This window comes from Myxine glutinosa, chromosome 2 (genome assembly GCF_964187855.1).
Source record: "Myxine glutinosa chromosome 2, kmMyxGlut1.1, whole genome shotgun sequence".
Classification (NCBI taxonomy): Eukaryota; Metazoa; Chordata; class Myxini; order Myxiniformes; family Myxinidae; genus Myxine; species Myxine glutinosa.
The window spans coordinates 106,970,036-106,990,549 of NC_136262.1; the positions used below are offsets into that span (position 1 = coordinate 106,970,036).

Genomic DNA, 20,514 nt, shown 5'->3' on the forward strand with positions numbered 1-20,514 from the left:
ACACACACTGACGAATCACCCTGCCTGTGAAACACCTGGATGACAGGTTATAGCAAGGTCAGGATTGAAACCCAGGTTAGACAGCTTAGGAGCGGGTCAGTCAGCCAGAGGAGGACATGATTCGATGTGGAATGCATATTTCTGTCACGTGTGTTTCACAGCCAATCAGGGACCCCCAAACGCAAAATGTGAGTGTTTTCTCAAAAATCGGTTGGAAATTCACAAAGTTGTATTTACTGGTTGATATTTTCATACAAGGCTCGAAAGTGGGAAAAAAACCATCATGAAGGATATAGTAAATCTCGTAAACCTAACTGGTTTACTTTTAACTCGGCACAGGAAATAAAACGAAAGCTTTACATCGTTAATGTCCACCACATGTGGATCATTCTATTGAACGAGTTCACCACTCATCTTGACCCTCTCCCCTTATGTTTCACATTTGCACCTCATTTGCACATCCCTCGTTACGGTTCTCTTCATCTCTTGTCCCTCCCGCAGCAGATCAACTAAGAGCTGACTGGTTGTGCGGTGGAAGTCGGGCCATGTACAAGTTGTGCCTCCGCCGGTGTCTGGACAACGTGGCGTACTGAGCGAACGCCTTGCCGCAGTGCGTGCAGCAGAAGGGGCGCTCGCCCGTGTGCCGCCGCCGGTGGTCTCGTAGGTGCTGCGTCCGCTTGAACGACAATCCACACTCCTCGCACCGATGGCGCTTTAGCTCCCCCGTTGCCACCGGCATGGGCATCGCACAGGTCTGGAGGCAAGCACAAAATAATCATGAAAGCCTTAAATATAATATTGATGCACATGAACAAACGACAATGATAATTAAAAAAAAAAAATCTTCCCAGGAGTGCATTGTACTTGTAGTTGTAAGACGGTGGGAGGGCCGCTCGGCCCTGGCGCGAGGCCGGGTTCCCAATCTCGACCTTGCTGGACGTAGCCCGACCTGTCCGGCAACCCGATACCGTCCCAAGCACAAGATGCATCACCGCTGAGGATATTGGATGCCGGAGGCATATCAGGCCCAAAGGGTGCGGCAGTGGGCATTCCTGGGGCCCATGAAGAGCGACCTGGGTCGTGGCTCGAGGTGTTGCTGTGACCAGGTCGGTTGGGTTCAGATTCATTGCAGAATGCAGGCAGGGTCGAGCTCGTAGATTCGAATGTCCGGGCTGGGTGGGAACCGACTCGTCATACATCGAGACTCAACTCAAAAAAAGATATAAAACTTAAATAACAATAAAACAATATCAGAACTTTGAAGTGAACAAGTATAAATGGCATCACATGATAAGGTGGCACAACGAGAGGTCATTTAAAGAATGGTCACAATGAGCCGCCCTACAGTCAAATCTAAAAATATGAAAATATTGAGAAAAACAACGATATCAAGATCGAGATGATACATTCGTTATTTTTCTTTTTCAGATTACTAATTCATTCATTAATGACAGTCTTTAAGGGAACTGTACTGCAAATTGGGGCAGTACTTCAAAAACGGGCAGTACTCAACAGGAAAAAATGGCAGCGACCAGTATACTTGCATTAGTTGTAAGTGTAGGGCTCCGACTGTCTACCCATGAATTTCATTTTCGGCAAAATAAAAACATAACATGCATTTTTTTATTTTTGTTATTGATGTTATTTGCTTTGGTTTTTTGTTCATTTATTTGTTCGTTTGATTCTTTGTCCATTTGCTATCAGAGAAAGGGGAAGTAAGACGAAAGTGGAAAATCTTTATGGTGGCTTTTGCGCGTGTTTTTCTTGTATCAACGCAATGAAAACCTTCCTATATGTAGACCTGTTGGGAGAAAAAAACTACCCTTATCCCTGAATGAGCACACAAGCCCCAACGGGGATGCAAAATGCCTCGTCAACCATGCATGGGTCAACCAAGATCTTGTTTCCCCACCAACGCAACGAAAATTTCAATATCACCCCCCCTTGACTTTTTGAAATGGATTTACACCACTCTGCATGTAACAGGGACTTGTTATGCTAAGTTGTATGTAATATGTGCACCATGGGGGCAGTGACTGTTAATCTTTAAGAGAGTCAAGTCAGGGTAAGGTTGTGTATCGTAAAACCTCGAGATGAAGGTTGTGTAGGCGAGATGTGCTATACAAACCCAGAAGGGGTAAAATACTTATTTATGGGCATGCCCCGCGTGGCATGACAGCAAGAGCAAGGTGCCGCCCACACCCGCGGGTGGCCATTGGAGTGATCCGAGACTTGGAGAGGCTGGCCCAAACACCATGGGGAGGGATGGATGTGCAACGCAGGGCCAGACAGTGCGATTGGCATTTTAATAATAATAATAATAATAATTCATTTATTTTGTATAGCGCTTTTCCAGAAGCCCAAAGGCGCTTTGACAGAGTGGAAAACATAATGCATAACAATACATGAAAACAACAATTGCAAAAAGACAAGAATCAAGAAAACAAACAGCAGCGATATACGGCATATATATAAGACAAGAATCAAAAAGACAAGACAAGAATCAATAGGGAAATATTTAAAGCAAAAGGAGGGAGAAGGAGAAGAGATAGTCAGGGGAGAGACGGATTTTGCAGGGGATTTTGTCCCAGTCAGGGGATTTTGCAGGAGACGAGACGCACTAGTCCTGACCTCTGGGGATCATCATTTTGAATTGCCTTCATCGCTCCTCACTTGCGTGAGAAGTGCATATGGGAGCGAGACATGGGTAATGAACGTAGAGCAGCAACAAAGGCTGGAAAGGTTGGAAATGCGAATGGTTCGGTGGATGTGTGGAGTATCGTTGAGAGAGAGGAAGACAAATGATGATTTGCGAAAGATGATGGGAATAGAGCCTGTGATTGATGCTGTGAAGAGAAACAGGTTGAGATGGTTTGGTCATGTGTTGAGGAAGGATGAAAGTGACTGGTTGAGAAGAGTGATGGAAATGAATGTACAGTCACGTGAAAAAGTAAGTACACCCCATGTAAAGTTTTGACTTTTTCAACATATTTCAGCATACAGCTATTTGATCTTCATTTCAACAATATTGAAAGATAAAGGTGATATTATATAACAAATATCATGAAACATTTACATTTTGTAGTCCATTGTATAATTTAAACAAACATAAATGCAAATTTCGCGTGTGGAAAAAGTAAGTACACCCGTACATTTATCACTACTTCAAATACCTAAAATTAGAATCAGGTGCACTAGCTCAGGTGCAAATGATTAGAACATCGTTAGAGAGAATCTTGGACGAACCTGTCTTATTTAAACCTCAGACATTTAGTTTGGTTTGCTCTTTGTTGTTGAAGTGTGCGGCGTCACCATGCCTCGATCAAAAGAGCTCTCTGAGGCCTTCAGAAAGAAGGTTATAGATGCCTACGTGTCCGGGAAGGGATTTAAAAATATCTCCAAACAATTTGAAATCAATCATTCGACTGTCTGGAAGATCATCTACAAGTGGAGAAGATTCCAAACAACTGCCAACTTGTTCAGGCCAGGCCGCCCAGCAAGTTCAGCCCGAGAGCAGACCGCAAGATGCTGAAAGAAGTCTCAAAGAACCGCAGAATGTCATCACGGAACCTACAGGTAGCTCTTGCCACTGTTGATGTCAAAGTGCACGAGTCTACCATTAGAAAGAGGCTGAACAAATTTGATCTACATGGGAGGTGTGCCAGGAGGAAACCTTTGCTGTCCAGAAAGAACATCAGGGCAAGACTAAAGTTTGCCAATGAACACCTAGGCAAAGACCAGCACTTCTGGAACAATGTGCTCTGGACAGATGAGTCAAAGGTGGAGCTATTTGGCCACAGTACCAGAAGACATGTTCGGCGAAAACCAAAGACAGCATTTGACCACAAGAACCTGATACCAACTGCAAAGCATTGTGGTGGAAATATTATGGTTTGGGGCAGCTTTGCTGCATCAGGGCCTGGGCAGCTCACCATCATAGAATCCACGATGAATTCTTCATTGTACCAGAGGGTGCTCGAGGATAATGTGAGGCCATCTGTCGGGAAGTTGAAGCTCAACCGAAGGTGGACCTTGCAACATGACAATGACCCTAAACATACCAGTAAATCCACCAAGGAATGGCTGAAAAGAAAGAAATGGAGGGTTCTGGAATGGCCAAGTCAAAGCCCGCATCTAAATCCCATCGAGATGATGTGGGGGGATTTGAAACGAGCTGTGCATGCAAGAAACCCCTCAAACATCGCACAGCTGAAAGAATTCTGCATGGAGGAGTGGGTAAAAATTTCTCCCAGTCGATGTGAGAGACTGCTAGACAGTTATAAGAAACGCCTACTTGAGGTTGTTTCTGCCAAAAGGGGAAATACCACCTATTAGAGCCAAGGGTGTGCTTACTTTTTCGACATGCGAAATTTGCATTTATGTTTATTTAAATTATACAATGGAGGACAAAATGTAAATGTTTCATGATATTTGTTATATTATATCACCTTTATCTATGAATATTGTTGAAATGAAGATCAAATAGCTGTATGGTGAAATATGTTGAAAAAGTCAAAACTTTACATGGGGTGTACTTACTTTTTCACGTTCCTGTAGAAGGAAGTAGAAGACGGGGAAGACCGAGAAAGACTTGGCTAAAGATGGTGGAGGAAGAAATGCGGGCAAGAGGGTTAACAAGGAGAGATGCAGAAAATAGGGCAAAATGGAGAAGATTGTCATGGGGACCGCAAGGCTAACCCCCGTTCTAGCAGGGAAAATGGCCTTAAAATGCCTGTTGTGTTGCGTTGTTCCTCCTCACTTGCATCACCCCTGACCTTCACTGCTTCTCGCCTTTGTGAGCAGAGTTACTCCGGTCTCTTCGACGTCATGGGACCACAACCAGCCCATACCAATACTACCCCTTTCCTGCTCCATTGTCAGTAAAAGTGCGGCCTGTGGCATTTAGTAGGGTTAGGATTGTTACTTATTCATCCTTGTATACTGTACAAGTTTGCATGTCCCCACATCCATCTTTGCGTCTGTTTTCCTCGCACGGTTTGTTCTGATTTGCATGTCCCATCCACCTCTCTCCCCACACTCATTATAAATAAAACCTAATAAAGGTAAGAAACGTCTTCCATCCATCTGCTTCCGGTGCATGCCGCCGCCAAATTCGGTTAATTTCATTGTCTTTTGGGAACGGTAAAGTTGTAGATTAATTACACTGAACACAGTAGTTAGAGACCTTTCCACCATTCACGGAATAAAATATCCCAGCGCAGATGGCCTGTGTTAACGGAGGCTGTCTGACGATGGAGTCCTCATGTTGAAAATCTATTCTCAAAGGAAAACTGAGGACTGCTGCTGAGCTCATAGCTGATTAAACCATTGTAGGGCATATTTGCGACAAGGATTGTGTCACAAATGAAGTGAGGTACCATCATGCATGGTATCGGAGCTACACTAGATGCACTTATCTCTAAGTCACAGGTCAAAGGTTGGTACGTCAAACATTCCGAAATCGATAATGATTTTTAATTTTCACGTCGAGCAGGTTTTCATCAAGATATTCACACTTCCATTTTGATTGCAGCACAGCAGATGTCCCATGCAAGAGAACATAGGAAGTCTTCTGTCAGATGGTTGTGGAGGCAGACATCATTCAAATACAAGCTGTCTGTGTACCGAAATGCTCGAAAAGTTTGTTGGAGTTGGATGTATTCAGTTAGAACGCATTTTTCGAGTTCTGATGTGACATTGCAGCTGATGATATCTTTTCGCCAGACGTTGGGACGCCGACCCTGGTGTTGGGCTAGCGGCTAGGGTGCCGGCTTAGGATCCTAGGATCCTGGGTTCGAATCCCGGTCGATCGCTGAATTAACGCCAGGGGGGTTGACTCAGCCTGTCATCCTTCCGAGGTCGGCAAATTGAGTACCAGTTCACTGGTAATTCACTGTTTGTCGTTAAAGGCGGCAAAAAGGGTTGGCGTCAGGAAGGGCATCCGGCCGTAAAACATTTTCAAAAAGGGGACCAAAAAAAACAACAACCACGGTTCCCGAAAAAGGCCAACCCCCGCTTTGCGGGGTAAAATGGCCTCTAAAGGTGGTTATATATATATATATATACAAGATCGAGGCTCGTGTAAGAGATAACATCAATCACAAAAAAAAAAAAACGGACAAACAAAACATACAATAAAGGGAGCGGGACACAAGATGGGGAGAGAGAGGGAAGCACACAAGTACAACAGCAGAGAACAGGGACAACGGAAGATCTGTGGGAGGGAGAGGGCTTGGGGGGAGGAGGCATGGGAAGGCGGGGTGGGGGGGGGGGTGAGGGGGGTTAGGAGAAGTATAAAACATGTGGACTATGCTAGAACTTCCAGGAAAGAAGTTGGTATTTCAAAAAAAGTGGATCTGGGGTGAATTAACAGGGGTAGAAGAGATCAAGGTTTTGGATGGGGCTTGTGAATGAAATTACAATTAACTTGTTAATAACACTGTAATAACTTGTTAATCACGTCTGGTTAACAACAGGACACAGCTCAAGAAAACATGACACGAGTGACCATTTCGTATGTGGCTTGGCTGCCTGAGGAAGTGAGAAGATCCTTCTCCAAGTTTGGCATTGTTCCATCAAATGAAGCACAAAACATTACGTGCAGCCAGTTGGTTCATGTGAAGGACAAGATCCGGAAGGATGAGAAACGCGACCTGGTGTATGGCATCAGGTGTGGAGACCCATCATGCACTCAGAAATACAAAGGAGAAACTCGGCAAACTTAAGGCCTGTATGAACAAACATCGTCGTCTAGCTTATGAAGAGGCTTTGAACTCCGCTGTAGATACAAACCTGAACCTGCATGGTCACAGCAGCTTTGATAACGGTGAAGTCGTCATCTTCGACAGAGAAAAAAAAAAATGGTTTGCTTGGAGGTGTAAAGGAATCTACTTTGGAGAGTTGAATCATAATCTCTCAACAAAAGGGGCGGTTTGCGAATTAGTCCGTCACGTACGTGGGACAAGTCCATAACATCTCTCCCACGCCAGACCAATGGTCTACAGACCAATTCACACTCCCAATGGTGGAGGTCACATGGCGATTCTCAAGCTTCTTCTTCACTTCAACATCTGCCGTGACAAAGGCGAGTGGATTCTTGCCGAAACGTCGGCACGACCGACTAGTCCAACTTTTTACAATTACAATATAAACTGTTACTGTTTTAATTAGACTGGTCGAATAATAACAACCTGCATCGACTTGTTAATAACACTGTTAATCCCTTCTTTCTTTTTTTTACAGAACCTTCAAATTGAAAGAATGATTTAAAAAATTGTACCCACAGCTTAAATTTCACCAGCCCACCACAAGCGAACCAAAGCGTGTAAGATTCTTACATCATTTCAGGGCCGTGAATGGAAAAGTTTCAGCAGTTCAGCTCAGGAACAGATAGTGACTCAGATCTAACCTCAGTCATCAAAGTACATCCACAAACCAGTGTTCGTACATTGTATTCTGCTGTGTCAGGGGGTTTATGTCACGTGGCCGCCGACAGCCAATAACTTGGATGTTAAACCACCTTTAGAGGCCATTTTTCCCCGCAAAGCAGGGGTTGGCCTTTTTCGGGAACCGTGGTTGTTGTTGTTTTTTTGCTCCCCTTTTTGAAGCAATGTTTTACGGCCGGATGCCCTTCCTGACGCCAACCCTTTTTGCCGCCTTTAACGACAAACAGGGAATTACCAGTGAGCTGGTACTCAATTAGCCGACCTCGGAAGGATGACAGGCTGAGTCAACCCCCCTGGCGTTAATTCAGCGATCGACCGGGATTCGAACCCAGGATCCTAGGATCCTAAGCCGGCACCCTAGCCACTAGCCCAACACCAGGGCTATTGCTGATGTTGATGCTGCAAAATCAGTGATTCCGATGGGCGGCGCATCAAAAAGCCTACTCCTGAACATTTTGTTGAGGTGCTACAACAGACGCATTTGAGGTTGTTATCGTTGCTGTAGGAAGTGATTTATCTGGAATCGAAACCCACACCCAAATCATGCTGTCAAAAACATGATGCTATCAGTGCTCTTTCCTCTAAATGCTGAATGTCAAAGCAAGTGACATTTTTGAAGTTGTTGGCATGACTTGGCCAGGAACTGCCGACCTCACAGACTCAGTGCGGGCGGGATTTTAACCCTTATGCCACTGGGGCTGTTGGTTAAACCATAATAACTTTTAGTTGGTAAAATCCATTGATTTCACAAAGGTTACTCAAGTAAAGTAAAATTAATTTTGTCCATGCGTTCTGTGCAGGAGATAAATGTCAAATATGAAGGATGGAATGATTTTTAGGTTATTTTTCCGAAATAACCTCTAGGTGGGTCCCAGTGTCCGGTCGTACGTATGTTACCATTTGACCAAAACGTCTCACAAACTACGCAGGCAATATGGACCAAATTTGGTTCGTTGCATCAGGACAGCAAGTCGCATGGGGTTGTGCTCCCCATCCAGATGCACCCCCTGTGGAGGGCGTGAAAGAGGGATTTTGCCCCAAATATTGGTATTTTATTCAACAATGTTCTTCTCAGAAACCACCAGACAGATCCAGATCAAACTCGCCACGTGGTATCGGGACCATGCCCTAACCTTTAGTTGTGCTCCGCAAATACCTCATTTTCACTAAAACATCTTCTCTACAACTACCTGAGCCATACAGACCAAATTTGGTACAATGCATCAAGACAGTCAGGTCTCATGGGGTTGTGCTCCCTATTCGGATCCACCCATTTAGAGGGGATAAAAGGGGGGTTTTGCCCCAAATGTTGGTATTTCATTCAAAAATCTTCTCAGAAATCGACAACAAACAAAACTGGCCATGTGCCATCGTGATCATACCCTAACCTTAAGTTGTGCTCCCCATGGCCATATCTCTCCTGGAAGGGGGACCACGGGCTCCCTCCCCTAATCCCTCATATTCACTCGAACAAATTTTCCTCACAAACTACATGACCGATATGGACAAAGCAAGTTTCACCTTTGTGCTACAACTTACCCCGCATTGTGCAGCTTCTAGAATCTACATCCACCTTCCACTCAAGGGCATCACCACTTCCAATACAATCACCACCACCATTTCTGGTATTAGCACCCCCATCTGCCACCTCCTCTGGCACTGCCAACACAAAACACTCAAATCTGTTAGGGTAGGTAATTACCATGGATGATGGGTCTACAACGCTATAATGCGTGGGTTACCAGGCTGAGGATCAGCTTCCCCGTTGACTTCTCTCTTCACTTGCACTGCTCCCCAGGAGCACACCGTGTCTGCAGACCATGTCCGCTCACCATGATCTGGTACAAATACAGACTTTATCAAAAATCATACAATAATGTTCTGGGACTCCTCATATGATATGATATTTAAAGTTGTACAAAATGCTTGCTATGAGACATATTTCAAGTCAGACAAATCATAGGTCAGGTCTTAACTTTGAATAATAGTGGTGGATAAACACGGACTAAGGGGAAAAAAATCTCACAGACACCTGGAGTTGAAGGGAAACCAATAATAATTGAAAAAGCAGGTGAAGCCAGGCCTTTGAGAAGGTGGCAAAATACAGACAGGTCACCAACCTGTGTGTATTTTGATTCTGCATTTTGATTTTGATTCTGGATGATTCTGCAGTAGTTCAGCAGCAGACCTTGCGCTGTGATCTCCTGAAACAAGATGCCATTGAGTATTAAGGCCTAAGACAACAGAATCGAAAAAGAGCCAAGTAGGAATCTGGTGAATCGACGCAAAGTGGATAGGAATATTCCAACACAATACTGGAGATGAAGGTCTTTAAGGAGATACAAGTAGTGGACAAACAAGAATGGAAACACCAATGTAAAATCACTTAATAGACATCAGGCCAACACGTACGGCTAGTATGCGTCGTGGCATAGAGTCTACCGGCGTCAGGAATTCTGCAGGAGGGATGTGGCACCATTCTTCCATGGGAAAGTCAATCAACTCACACCTGTTTGATGGAGATGGAAAACGCTGTCTCAGGCGTCGTTCCAGAATATATCATAAATGCTCGATTCGGTTCTGATGTGGTGACTGAGAAGGCCATGACATATGGATAACATCAGTGTCATGCTCATCAAACCATTGGGGACCACACATGCTCTGTGGATGGGGGCATTGCCATCCTGGAAGACACTCCTCCCAGTAGGAAAGGAATGCTGCAACATGGGGTGAAGATTTTCACTCAGCACCACGAAGTAGCGATTGGCATCGACCTTGCCTTCCAAGGGAATGACTGTACCCAAACCATGCCAGGAAAATGTGCCCCACAACATTACAGAGCCACCAGAATCCTCCACTGTTGGAAACAAGCATTCAGGGTTGTAGAGTTCTTCAGGTTGGCACCACACGTGCACTCGTCCGTTTGTCGAGAACATTGTGAAGGACGATTCATCTGACCATATCATATTTCTCCACTGCTCAGTAGTCCATTACCTGTGCTCTTTTGCACTACTGGACTCACAAACGTGCATTGCCAGGTGTGATGAGCGGTTTGTGCACTGCAACGCGACCATGGTATCTCGTTCTGTGGAGTTCTCAGCACACCGTTTTTGAAGTAACTGGCTGCTCACACCCCAGGTTGAGATTTACAGTCAATTGATCTTCAGTTTCTCACCTGCTTTGCCTTACACTTCAAATTAAAAATTAATGCATGGATATCTAGATCCTAAAGTTTGCATTCTGCCCACTGTTGCCCCTTTACTGAATATGTCTTTCCCTCGGAGTTCCATGCAGACATCACCGTTGACACCGTTGATCGTGAAACATCAGCAAGTTCAGCTGTCTTTGTCACTGAAGCTCCTGCCAATCATGTCCCACCAATCACCTCTCTTAGAAAGTAACCGAGGTCTCCTCTTGCAGCCATGGTAGCCATAATTATAGGCAACCAGGCCTGTGCAGCATTTTTATACATGACCCTAAGCATGTTGGGATGTTATTTGCTTAATTAACACATCGGCCACACCTGTGTGGAAGTCGTTGCTTTCAATATACGCTGGTGGCCCTCATTTACCCAGGTTTTCCTCATTTTCCATTTTTTGTCCACTACCTGTAAATAGCAAGTGTGAAATATGAAGGACGGACGTGTCATGGTGGAGAATTTCCAACTGCTTGGATGCCAGCCTGGAGATTTGAACAGCCCAAGAAGATTAATTACCTTCGCCACCTAAGTTGGATTCGCCACCTTCGCCAGAGTTACATTTTCACCCCTGTTCGTCAGTCTATATGTCTATCTGTGCGCAGGATATCTCAAAAAGTTATGGAACGATTTGGACCAAACTAGGTGACCAGGTTGAGCGTGTGACAAGGACGAATCGATTTGATTCTAGTACGGATCCGGATTCCGAGAACTCATAAATGATTCTTCACCATCGAGTGATAGGGCCAAAAACAATATTGTTGCGAATATGGAATTTGGCCTCCATATCCGCTTGTAAATATTCCCCTATTTTCCCCAATACTCCCCAACTATCCCCAATCCCCCATTCCCTAGTCCCATTGTCTGTAAACAACAATCAGTAGAGCCGACCTTCCCCTTATTCCCCCATTAAATGTCGTGCCCAGGTCCACCGCACCACACGTAGACAACTTTCGGACATCTTCCTAGTTATTCTTAATCTATGTCAGTTAAGGACTCGTTTCCATTAATTCTGACTCTTCGTTGCACCAGAATGTGATTATATGGCATCAGTAGTGAGTTTAGGACCTTTCCCATACCTCCTTCCATCTTCTTCCCCAACAATTACAACAACAACAGAGGAGATGGCGGCGGCGCGGGGGAGGATGCGTCCTCACACCGGCTCGATTAGCGCCATAGACCATGCGCTCCACGGGGTTACCACAAAGGGGCTCCTTGTCAGCTCCTCGTCAAGGGCGGAGCCGGTAACCCCCCCGCACGCACCCAATGAGAAGCAACGTGCCGATTCCACGAGGCGGAGCTAACGAGCCGAGGGCGTGTCACTCCCCGCCGGATATACGCGGCCCCGCGCCGGATGTGACGTCAGATGCGCCCCCAGCTGAAGAGAAAGAAGGACCTGCGAGCGCTGAGAGAGATGCGCCCCCAGCTGAAGAGAAAGAAGGACCTGCGAGCGCTGAGAGAGATGCGCCCCCAGCTGGAGAAAGAGGTACCTGCGAGCGCTGAGTCAGATGCGCCCCGCCTGAGAAAGAACGTTGCCTGCGATCGCTGAGAGAGAAAGACCCGCCTGAGAAAGAACGTCCCCTCCGAGCGCGGTGACCTCCCCGCATCTTTGGACCGGACTGTACCCTGCTTTGAGCCAAGAGTGCACCTTGAGCCATCGCTATCTGCCTTTCCTTGCCATCAATCCCCGTGTGAGTCAGCCTTGTCCCGTTTACCTGTCGTCTGTCCGGGGTTAAGATAAGCCTGTGTCTAAGTGCCCATCTTTTCTGTGCTTTACCTCTAGCCCCTGTAATCTAACCTTTTCCGTACGAATATAATTGAGAATCGAAACATTGGTGTCTGTCATTATAATCCAGCCGTGTGTCTTCTTTTCCTTTATTGATCCAGCGTAGCGCGGGACTAGTCAACGTTCGGGCACAATCGGGTAACTTGTGCAGACGTGGTCATACCATAAAACCGCTCGGTAAATAACATCCAAGCCACGTCTGTAACAATTGGTTGTCAGGAGTTGGATTCGAACCTGGGACTAAATTTATTTAGCCCAAATTCTGGAACACCAATTGTACTATTAGAGTAACAATTGGTGTCGAGGAGTGAGATTCGGACCCGGGACTAAATTAGTTAGGCCCAAATTGTGGGAGGGAAAATCGAGCCGGAGCGCGTATGGCGCTCGACCAAATCGATCCGGAGCGCGGTCCCGCGGTTACTGCGCTCGACGAAATTATAACAGCAAAATTTGTATTTGTTTTACGAAACTCGAATTTTGCAAGTCGCGCTATGGCGGATCAAGACGGCTGGGGTCCGGTAGGGGAGAGTGAGGCAGGGTCGGTCCAGGACCAAATTGAGGGACATGAGGAGAGCGAAACAGCGGGGGTAGCAGGTGCACAAAATGGCGCTCTCGCGCACGATGCTTCAGGCGCGCAAAAAGGCGCCTCGCTGGTCACCGTGCCCGCGACCGAAGTAGCGCCGCTGGGAAGATTGGAACTTTTTTTTATACAAATGACGGCCCTTATGGAAAAGAATAGTGAGCGATTGGAGAACCAAATGGGGGCAATGGGGAAACGGATGGATGCTCGGAGTGAGCAATTGGGGGTAATGGGAAACCAATTGGGGGTAATGGGAAACCAAATGGGGGTAATGAGGGACGAAGCGAGGGGTACCGGTGAGAAGTTAGACAATAATTTTGAGGAGTTAGACAAGAAAATTGGGAAGTTAGACAATAATTTTGAGGGGTTAGACAACGGGATAAAAGAGGTGAGAAATGGGTTAGAGGGGTTAGAAAACAGTATGGAAGGCAAATTGAGGGACATGAGGGACCAAGCGGAAAGGGAAGTTAAACAAATGGAGCAGCAGATAGAGGGGGTCAGAATGGGGGTAGAAACCAAACTGGATGCTCACAGGGAGGAAATGGAGCAGATGAGGGTGGCATCTGGGCAGGAGATGCAAGTGATGGGAGAGGAGATCAGAAGAGGAGTGAGTGAGGAGGTCGGAGGAGTGCGCGAGGAGGTGAGGCACTGTAAGGAGCGCATGGAGAAAGAGGTGAGAAAGGGGACTGTAAAATTGCAAGGTGGTATAGAGGAGTTGACGCTGGGAGTAGAACAACTGACAGTGGGACAAAAGGAGTTGGGGGACCAGGTAAAGAAGAACACAGCGGTAATAGAGGGTTTAAAATCGACACAGAAGGAGATGAAAAAGGACGTAGGGGTAATTAAAAAAGAGTGTCAGACGGTACATGAGGACCTGACGAGAAAAATGGACAAGGTGGTAGAGGTAATGGAGGTTAAAGAGCAGGAGGTGCGGGAGCACATAGAAAAAAATAAAGTGGAGTTAGAGGAAGAACTTAAAGGGGCGCACGAAGAGATGAAGGAGATGAAGCAAAAATTAGAAGAAGTGGAAGAAGGGGTGAGCGAAATTAAAAAGCGACGGAGAGAGGATAAGAAAGAGATAAAAGAGGAGGTAAAAGAATTGGTCCAGAGTCTGTGTTCGGATCGTGATGATGTGCTCATTAACCGGATGAGGGATTCGCAGGTGATGGAGGAGAAGCGAAGAGAAAGAGGACCCGGTGTAAGTGGTGACCAATATGGTCGTGCGTATGATGCGCCAGAGGATTTAATGAGCTTGGGGGTCGAGATAGACCCGGGTGTTCGTGAGAGGCCACTGGTGAAGTGTGCGACAGGTCTGGTGTGCGAAAAAGGAGGTGTGCGAGAAAGTCCGACTCTGGGGTGTGTGAGGAAAAAGTGCACGCCAAGGAGTAGTGAGGGTGCTGGCGAGAGTGAGTCGGTCGTAGCGCGTGTGCGAGGGAGCACATGGAAGCGTGGTGTGGTGAGTGTTACAGAGGGTGTGACGGGAGAGTGTGCGCGAGAAAGGTGTGTGACGGACAGGTGCATGAGGAAAGAGTGCGCTGTCAGAAGTAAGGAAGAGTGTCCACCTGTGGTGAGTGTTACAGAGGGTGTAACGGGAGAGTGTGCGCGAGAAAGGTGTGTGACGGACAGGTGCACGAGGAAGGAGTGCGCTGTCAAGAGTAAGGGGGAGTGCGCTGTCAAGAATGGAGGTGAGAGTAGTGAGAGTGACAAGGAGAGTGAGTTGGTTGTGACAGGTGAGCGAGGATGTACACCTGGGATGGAAGGATGTACACCTGGAATGGTAGAGCGTGAGTGGGAATGCACGCTGGAGTTGGTGGTGAGGCACGTGGTTGGGTGTGCGAATGAGGGCACACCTGTGATTGTCACAGAGGAGGTGACCGAGGAGGGGGTGCGAAGCGGTGTTTTGGTGAGGTGTGCGACCAACGAATGTGTGCCAAAGTGTTCGGTGGTCAGGTGTGTGACCAAGGCTGTGAGTGGAATGGGTGTACCTGGGTGTGTAAGGAAAGGTACGAGGGGCATGGAAACGGCTGGATGTGTGAGCAAGGAACGGGCTGCGGGGTGTAAGCGTCCAGGTGAAGCATCGACGTTAGACGGGGTAGAGTTTAGAACGACTTATAGCCGAATCGGGCCCTCGGTGCGTGCCGGGCTTCGCGTGCCGCGAGAACCAGCGGGGATCCGAGCCACGGCGGGTTCGAAAGGACCGCCGTGCGCGATCCACGCTGGGCCTCGCGTGGGACGGCCGCGTCCGTGCTCCACTAGGCGGAGCGGGCAGCCCGATAGAAAGGGTCGTCATGGCGACCACTTTTTGGTGAGACGTGCCGGCAGGTCGAGATCGGGCAATTGGATGGCTCCACGCCGAGGTGGTGCGTGGGATCTCGGCCCGGGTAAGCCCCCGTCCCTGCCCCGAATGCCGGACGCATCCAGCCGCTGGCACAGAACAACCCGCATCCATTGCTTGGCTTTACGAAGCCGGGCTTTGGACAGGAATTGGCGCACCGAGAGGCAGTAGTGAGTAGACTGGGTAATGAGGTTAGTGTTTTGGCCCCGAAATTAGAAAAAGGCGAAATTTGATGATTGGCAAAGGATTGGCAGAGTGATGATTGGTAATGGTACAGTGATTGGCAGATGATTGGCAAATTTTTGATTTGTTGAAATTTGATGTGCAAAATTGGTAGTGAGAGACCCCCGATGTGGTGGGATGGCAAATCCACCATCCTTCCCAAGGGTGGGGCAAAGGAGCAATAGCTTATGGGGTGTATGGCAGTGAAAACTAGCCCGGGTGGGTTAGGTTATATTGATAGGGATCTAGCGAAGATGACATTAGGTAACGTTAAGTTTAGTTAGTGACTGATACCTGTAGTGGGGACGCAGGTAGTTTAGTGTGGATGATAATGACGTGGTATGTGCTTAGTTTAAAGGGAAGACGGGGAGCACTAAGTTAGCATGGTAACAGGTAGTTCAGATGATGCTGTGTGAGAACTGGACAGGTGTGTGGAGCAGTGGATGAGTAGTGAGTGTTGTGGATCAGCGCGAATGCGCTTGGGGAGAGAAGGGTGCAGGTGGCACCAGGTGTGATTGCACAGGTGTGCAACTGGACAGGTGTGTGGAACAGTGTGTGAGTAGTGAGTGTTGTGGATCAGTGCGAATGCGCTTGGGGAGAGAAGGGTGCAGGTGGCACCAGGTGTGAGAGCACAGGTGTGCAGGTACAGGTGTGTGGAGAGAGTTGGAGTAAGTGGTACGGAGTGGTGTGCATGGTGCGAAGGTGTGGATGGGGGAAGAGTGGACCCCTTTCACGAGTACCCGGGGCGGGTAGTGTAAGTGTTAGGTAGAGGGTACAGGTAAATTGTGGTTGGATATTGGCATCTGTGGTGCGGTTGCAGAATGGTGTTGTGAATGGGTGCATTAGTGTTGTGGAAATGGCTGGGCGTGTAGCCTGTTAGTGTGTGTAGTTGGTTGGGCACTCCACCACTGTGAGGATGTCGGCCAGGTGAGGCCGCAGGTGGGCTCTGGGAGCCGGTAGAGTTGTGGATGGGGCCCGAGGATCCGGAGGATGGACCCGGGTAGCCCAGTGCCAGAGAGGGCACCGAGTGGGGAGAGTGCCAGAGGGCCTTCCCCTGGTAGTTAGGTTAGGGTAAGGAGCAGGTAAGCTCGGAGGAAACTGCAGTGGTGGAGGTGTGCAGGTGGGTAGACCCACTGGGAGAGGTACACGTCGCAGCCCAGAAATTGTACGAGGGCACCGGGAGATGAATCGGGGGAGTGAGACCCCAAATTGAAGAGCACCACAGTTTGGCCAATGGGAATTGGTTTTTAGAACCCATAGTGTAAGAGGGCCAATGGTTTGGCCGGAGAAAGACCCCGGGTAGTGTAAAGTTGTTAAAGTCATTTAGGAAATAGTTAGGATTGATGAACCTGTCGCACCATACGCAGCCACTTACCTGTGGTGATGATGATGACTCCACACCTGTGTTTTCTTTGTTTTGTTGCAGGAAATGAAATTGCTGTGGATTTGTGAGACGCATCACGACGTGGATGAGACATTGGGGTGATTCCATCTCTCCCTCCCTAGGAGGGACTGATGATGAGTTGAAAATGGCAAATTTGATTGGTTAGGAGGGAGAGAAGACGAATTTGGTATATGGGAGGAACGGGGAAGACAGTAGGGATGTTTGTTGATTTGTAAAGTAGATGTTTATGGGTAGTGTTGTGTTTTGTGGATACAGTAAGGGGTAAGGGAGGGGCCATGTAGGTTACCTGGTGGGGGGGGGGGGGGCGTACGATAGGAACGTACCTGTCTCACCTGGTTCCCATGTGCCCCCGGTGTGCATCACCTTACATTGCGTGCACTTTTGCGCCCTTACCACCTTACTCACTTGTCTGCTTCTTTTGTCTCCCACCTCCGAGGATCTGGCTTTGGGGTAGAGAGAGAGGAGAGAGAGGTGCTGGCTGCGCAGTTGTGGGCCTGCACTTTCGCTGTTTGCTGCCGGGATCGATACACCATATGGACCGCAATGTTTGTGGCCACCCACAATGGACCGCAGTTCGTTTGCGGCCAAGCACCACCCGGGGATGGACCTATGGGTCAACGTGGCACCTATGCCATACAGGTGAACCACTTTTAGTTAACACCAAGTGCACCACAAGAAGAGCAAGAGACACCTGCAGGGTTAGGGGTTGTCGAATTTATTTTTATTCCAATGAACAATGGTGACTGCACCGATTGGTGGTGGGGTGGTGCTTTTGATGCTCGGGAAGGGTGCTCTGCACGTTATTAAAGGCCGTCGGCCACAGAGCACTCGTGGGTTGGTGTATCGATGCTGGCAAGCGCGCTCTCTCTATGCATAACATCTGCATGTGTTCCTCCAAAAACAGGTCCTGGATCGTAGTGTAAATATCAGCGTAATCTTGTAAATAATGCTCCCTACCGGCTGTATGTTTAGTTTGCGAATTCTTTCCGGATTCGGTTATCCTGTGGGTGTGTTTCTGTGAGGAGAAGGGTGCAACGTCGCAGGGGGACATATTTACTCATTTGTGAATATCTGTAAAACTGTCGCACTCAGGGTAGAGTTAATAGTAGAGGGAACTACATTGCGTGCCACACTAAAGTAGGTAAAAATTTATCGGGTCGGGACGCCCCGAGGGTAGAGAAGGGTGCAATGTTGCGAATATGGAATTTGGCCTCCATATCCGCTTGTAAATATTCCCCTATTTTCCCCAATACTCCCCAACTATCCCCAATCCCCCATTCCCTAGTCCCATTGTCTGTAAACAACAATCAGTAGAGCCGACCTTCCCCTTATTCCCCCATTAAATGTCGTGCCCAGGTCCACCGCACCACACGTAGACAACTTTCGGACATCTTCCTAGTTATTCTTAATCTATGTCAGTTAAGGACTCGTTTCCATTAATTCTGACTCTTCGTTGCACCAGAATGTGATTATATGGCATCAGTAGTGAGTTTAGGACCTTTCCCATACCTCCTTCCATCTTCTTCCCCAACAATTACAACAACAACAGAGGAGATGGCGGCGGCGCGGGGGAGGATGCGTCCTCACACCGGCTCGATTAGCGCCATAGACCATGCGCTCCACGGGGTTACCACAAAGGGGCTCCTTGTCAGCTCCTCGTCAAGGGCGGAGCCGGTAACCCCCCCGCACGCACCCAATGAGAAGCAACGTGCCGATTCCACGAGGCGGAGCTAACGAGCCGAGGGCGTGTCACTCCCCGCCGGATATACGCGGCCCCGCGCCGGATGTGACGTCAGATGCGCCCCCAGCTGAAGAGAAAGAAGGACCTGCGAGCGCTGAGAGAGATGCGCCCCCAGCTGAAGAGAAAGAAGGACCTGCGAGCGCTGAGAGAGATGCGCCCCCAGCTGGAGAAAGAGGTACCTGCGAGCGCTGAGTCAGATGCGCCCCGCCTGAGAAAGAACGTTGCCTGCGATCGCTGAGAGAGAAAGACCCGCCTGAGAAAGAACGTCCCCTCCGAGCGCGGTGACCTCCCCGCATCTTTGGACCGGACTGTACCCTGCTTTGAGCCAAGAGTGCACCTTGAGCCATCGCTATCTGCCTTTCCTTGCCATCAATCCCCGTGTGAGTCAGCCTTGTCCCGTTTACCTGTCGTCTGTCCGGGGTTAAGATAAGCCTGTGTCTAAGTGCCCATCTTTTCTGTGCTTTACCTCTAGCCCCTGTAATCTAACCTTTTCCGTACGAATATAATTGAGAATCGAAACATTGGTGTCTGTCATTATAATCCAGCCGTGTGTCTTCTTTTCCTTTATTGATCCAGCGTAGCGCGGCTCCGTCAACGTCGAGTATAATCGGGTAATTTGTGCGGACACGACGGCCATTCCGCTCGGCCCACCTTAACATCAAAGTCGTGTCTGTAACAATATATAGCACAATATCTCAAAAAGTTATGGATGGATCAGGGCAAAACTTGGTGGATAGGTTGGGTGTGTGATAAGGATGAGTTGATTAAATGTTGGTGAAGATCTGGATCTGCATCTGGATCCGATCACGTTTTAAATTTCAACAAAGTGATTCTTCACCATTGAGAGAAGGGGTCAAAATCGATATATTGCATGCTATTTCATAAAGTTGTGGATGAGTTATGGCAAAGCGTGGTGGACGAGTTGGCTAGGTGACAAGAACAAGCCAATTTGATTTTGGTTCAGGTTCGGATGCAGATCCGGCCTATCAGTGGGATAGAAACCATAAACTGTGCAGCATGGCGGAGGCAAGTGCTTTACCAAGTGCTGTTCTAGTTGCAGATGTGCCCGCAAAGGAGCTGTAGAGAGTGGACCTCAGTTTCAGGCTGGTCACATGTCACCCAACAGGTTTGAAAGCTTAAAAAATTGTAGTCTATAAAAAATGAATGAATGAATGATCGTTTTAAGGCCATTTTCCCCGCTAGAGCAGGGGTTAGCCTTGCGGGCCCCATGACAATCATGGTTCCCTGTTTGAGGCAATGTTTTTATGGCTGGATGCCCTTCCTGACGCCAACCCTTGGTCACGCTCTTAGGATGCGCAGGGATACGGTGTGCCTATTGTAAATCGGGGTACACACCGTGATCATTCATCCCAGCAAGCTGGTACTCAATTAGCCGACCTCGGAAGGATGACAGGCTGAGTCAACCCCCCTGGCGTTAATTCAGCAATCGACCGGGATTCGAACCCAGGATGCTAGGATCCCAAGCCGGCACCGTAACCGCTAAGCCAACACCAGGCTCATAGGTAGTCTATAATTGCATAATATTTAGTTTATAATGTAATGATAATGAGCAACATTGATTGTAGTCATTCGCAAAGTGGTGAAGAGTTTACAAGGGAATTAAAAAAGTCATTTATAATACACTATACAAAAGGAAGATTATTGGACTAGGAACGCTACCGGGCTGGATTACCCTGATGTCAAGGTGAGAGTAGAGCAAAAAACCATGTGATGCAAACAAAACAAATACAACCCCACATGCTATTCACATAAATTGAAAATGCAGGCCAAATCTGAATGGAAG

The 20,514-nt window shown here is 47.8% G+C and overlaps 1 protein-coding gene across 8 annotated transcripts in view; it reads right to left on the minus strand.

Annotated features, from left to right (window-relative positions):
* Nucleotides 1-207: 207 nt before the first annotated feature.
* The window catches only part of LOC137421449 (uncharacterized), a 30,200-nt gene continuing 9,893 nt past the window's right edge, over nucleotides 208-20,514 (minus strand). For 4 of the 8 annotated variants that reach the window (XM_068107530.2, XM_068107533.2, XM_068107531.2 and 1 more), the window contains exons 5-9: nucleotides 9,566-9,649; nucleotides 9,188-9,283; nucleotides 8,985-9,104; nucleotides 865-1,172; nucleotides 208-754 (exon numbers count right to left, since the gene is read on the minus strand). In XM_068107530.2, the coding sequence (XP_067963631.2) occupies nucleotides 506-754; nucleotides 865-1,172; nucleotides 8,985-9,104; nucleotides 9,188-9,283; nucleotides 9,566-9,649 (857 nt within the window). In that variant the 3' untranslated portion in view covers nucleotides 208-505. The remainder of the gene's footprint in view (nucleotides 755-864; nucleotides 1,173-8,984; nucleotides 9,105-9,187; nucleotides 9,284-9,565; nucleotides 9,650-20,514) is intronic. The other 4 variants (XM_068107532.2, XM_078771393.1, XM_078771391.1 and 1 more) reach the window with 1 other exon arrangement.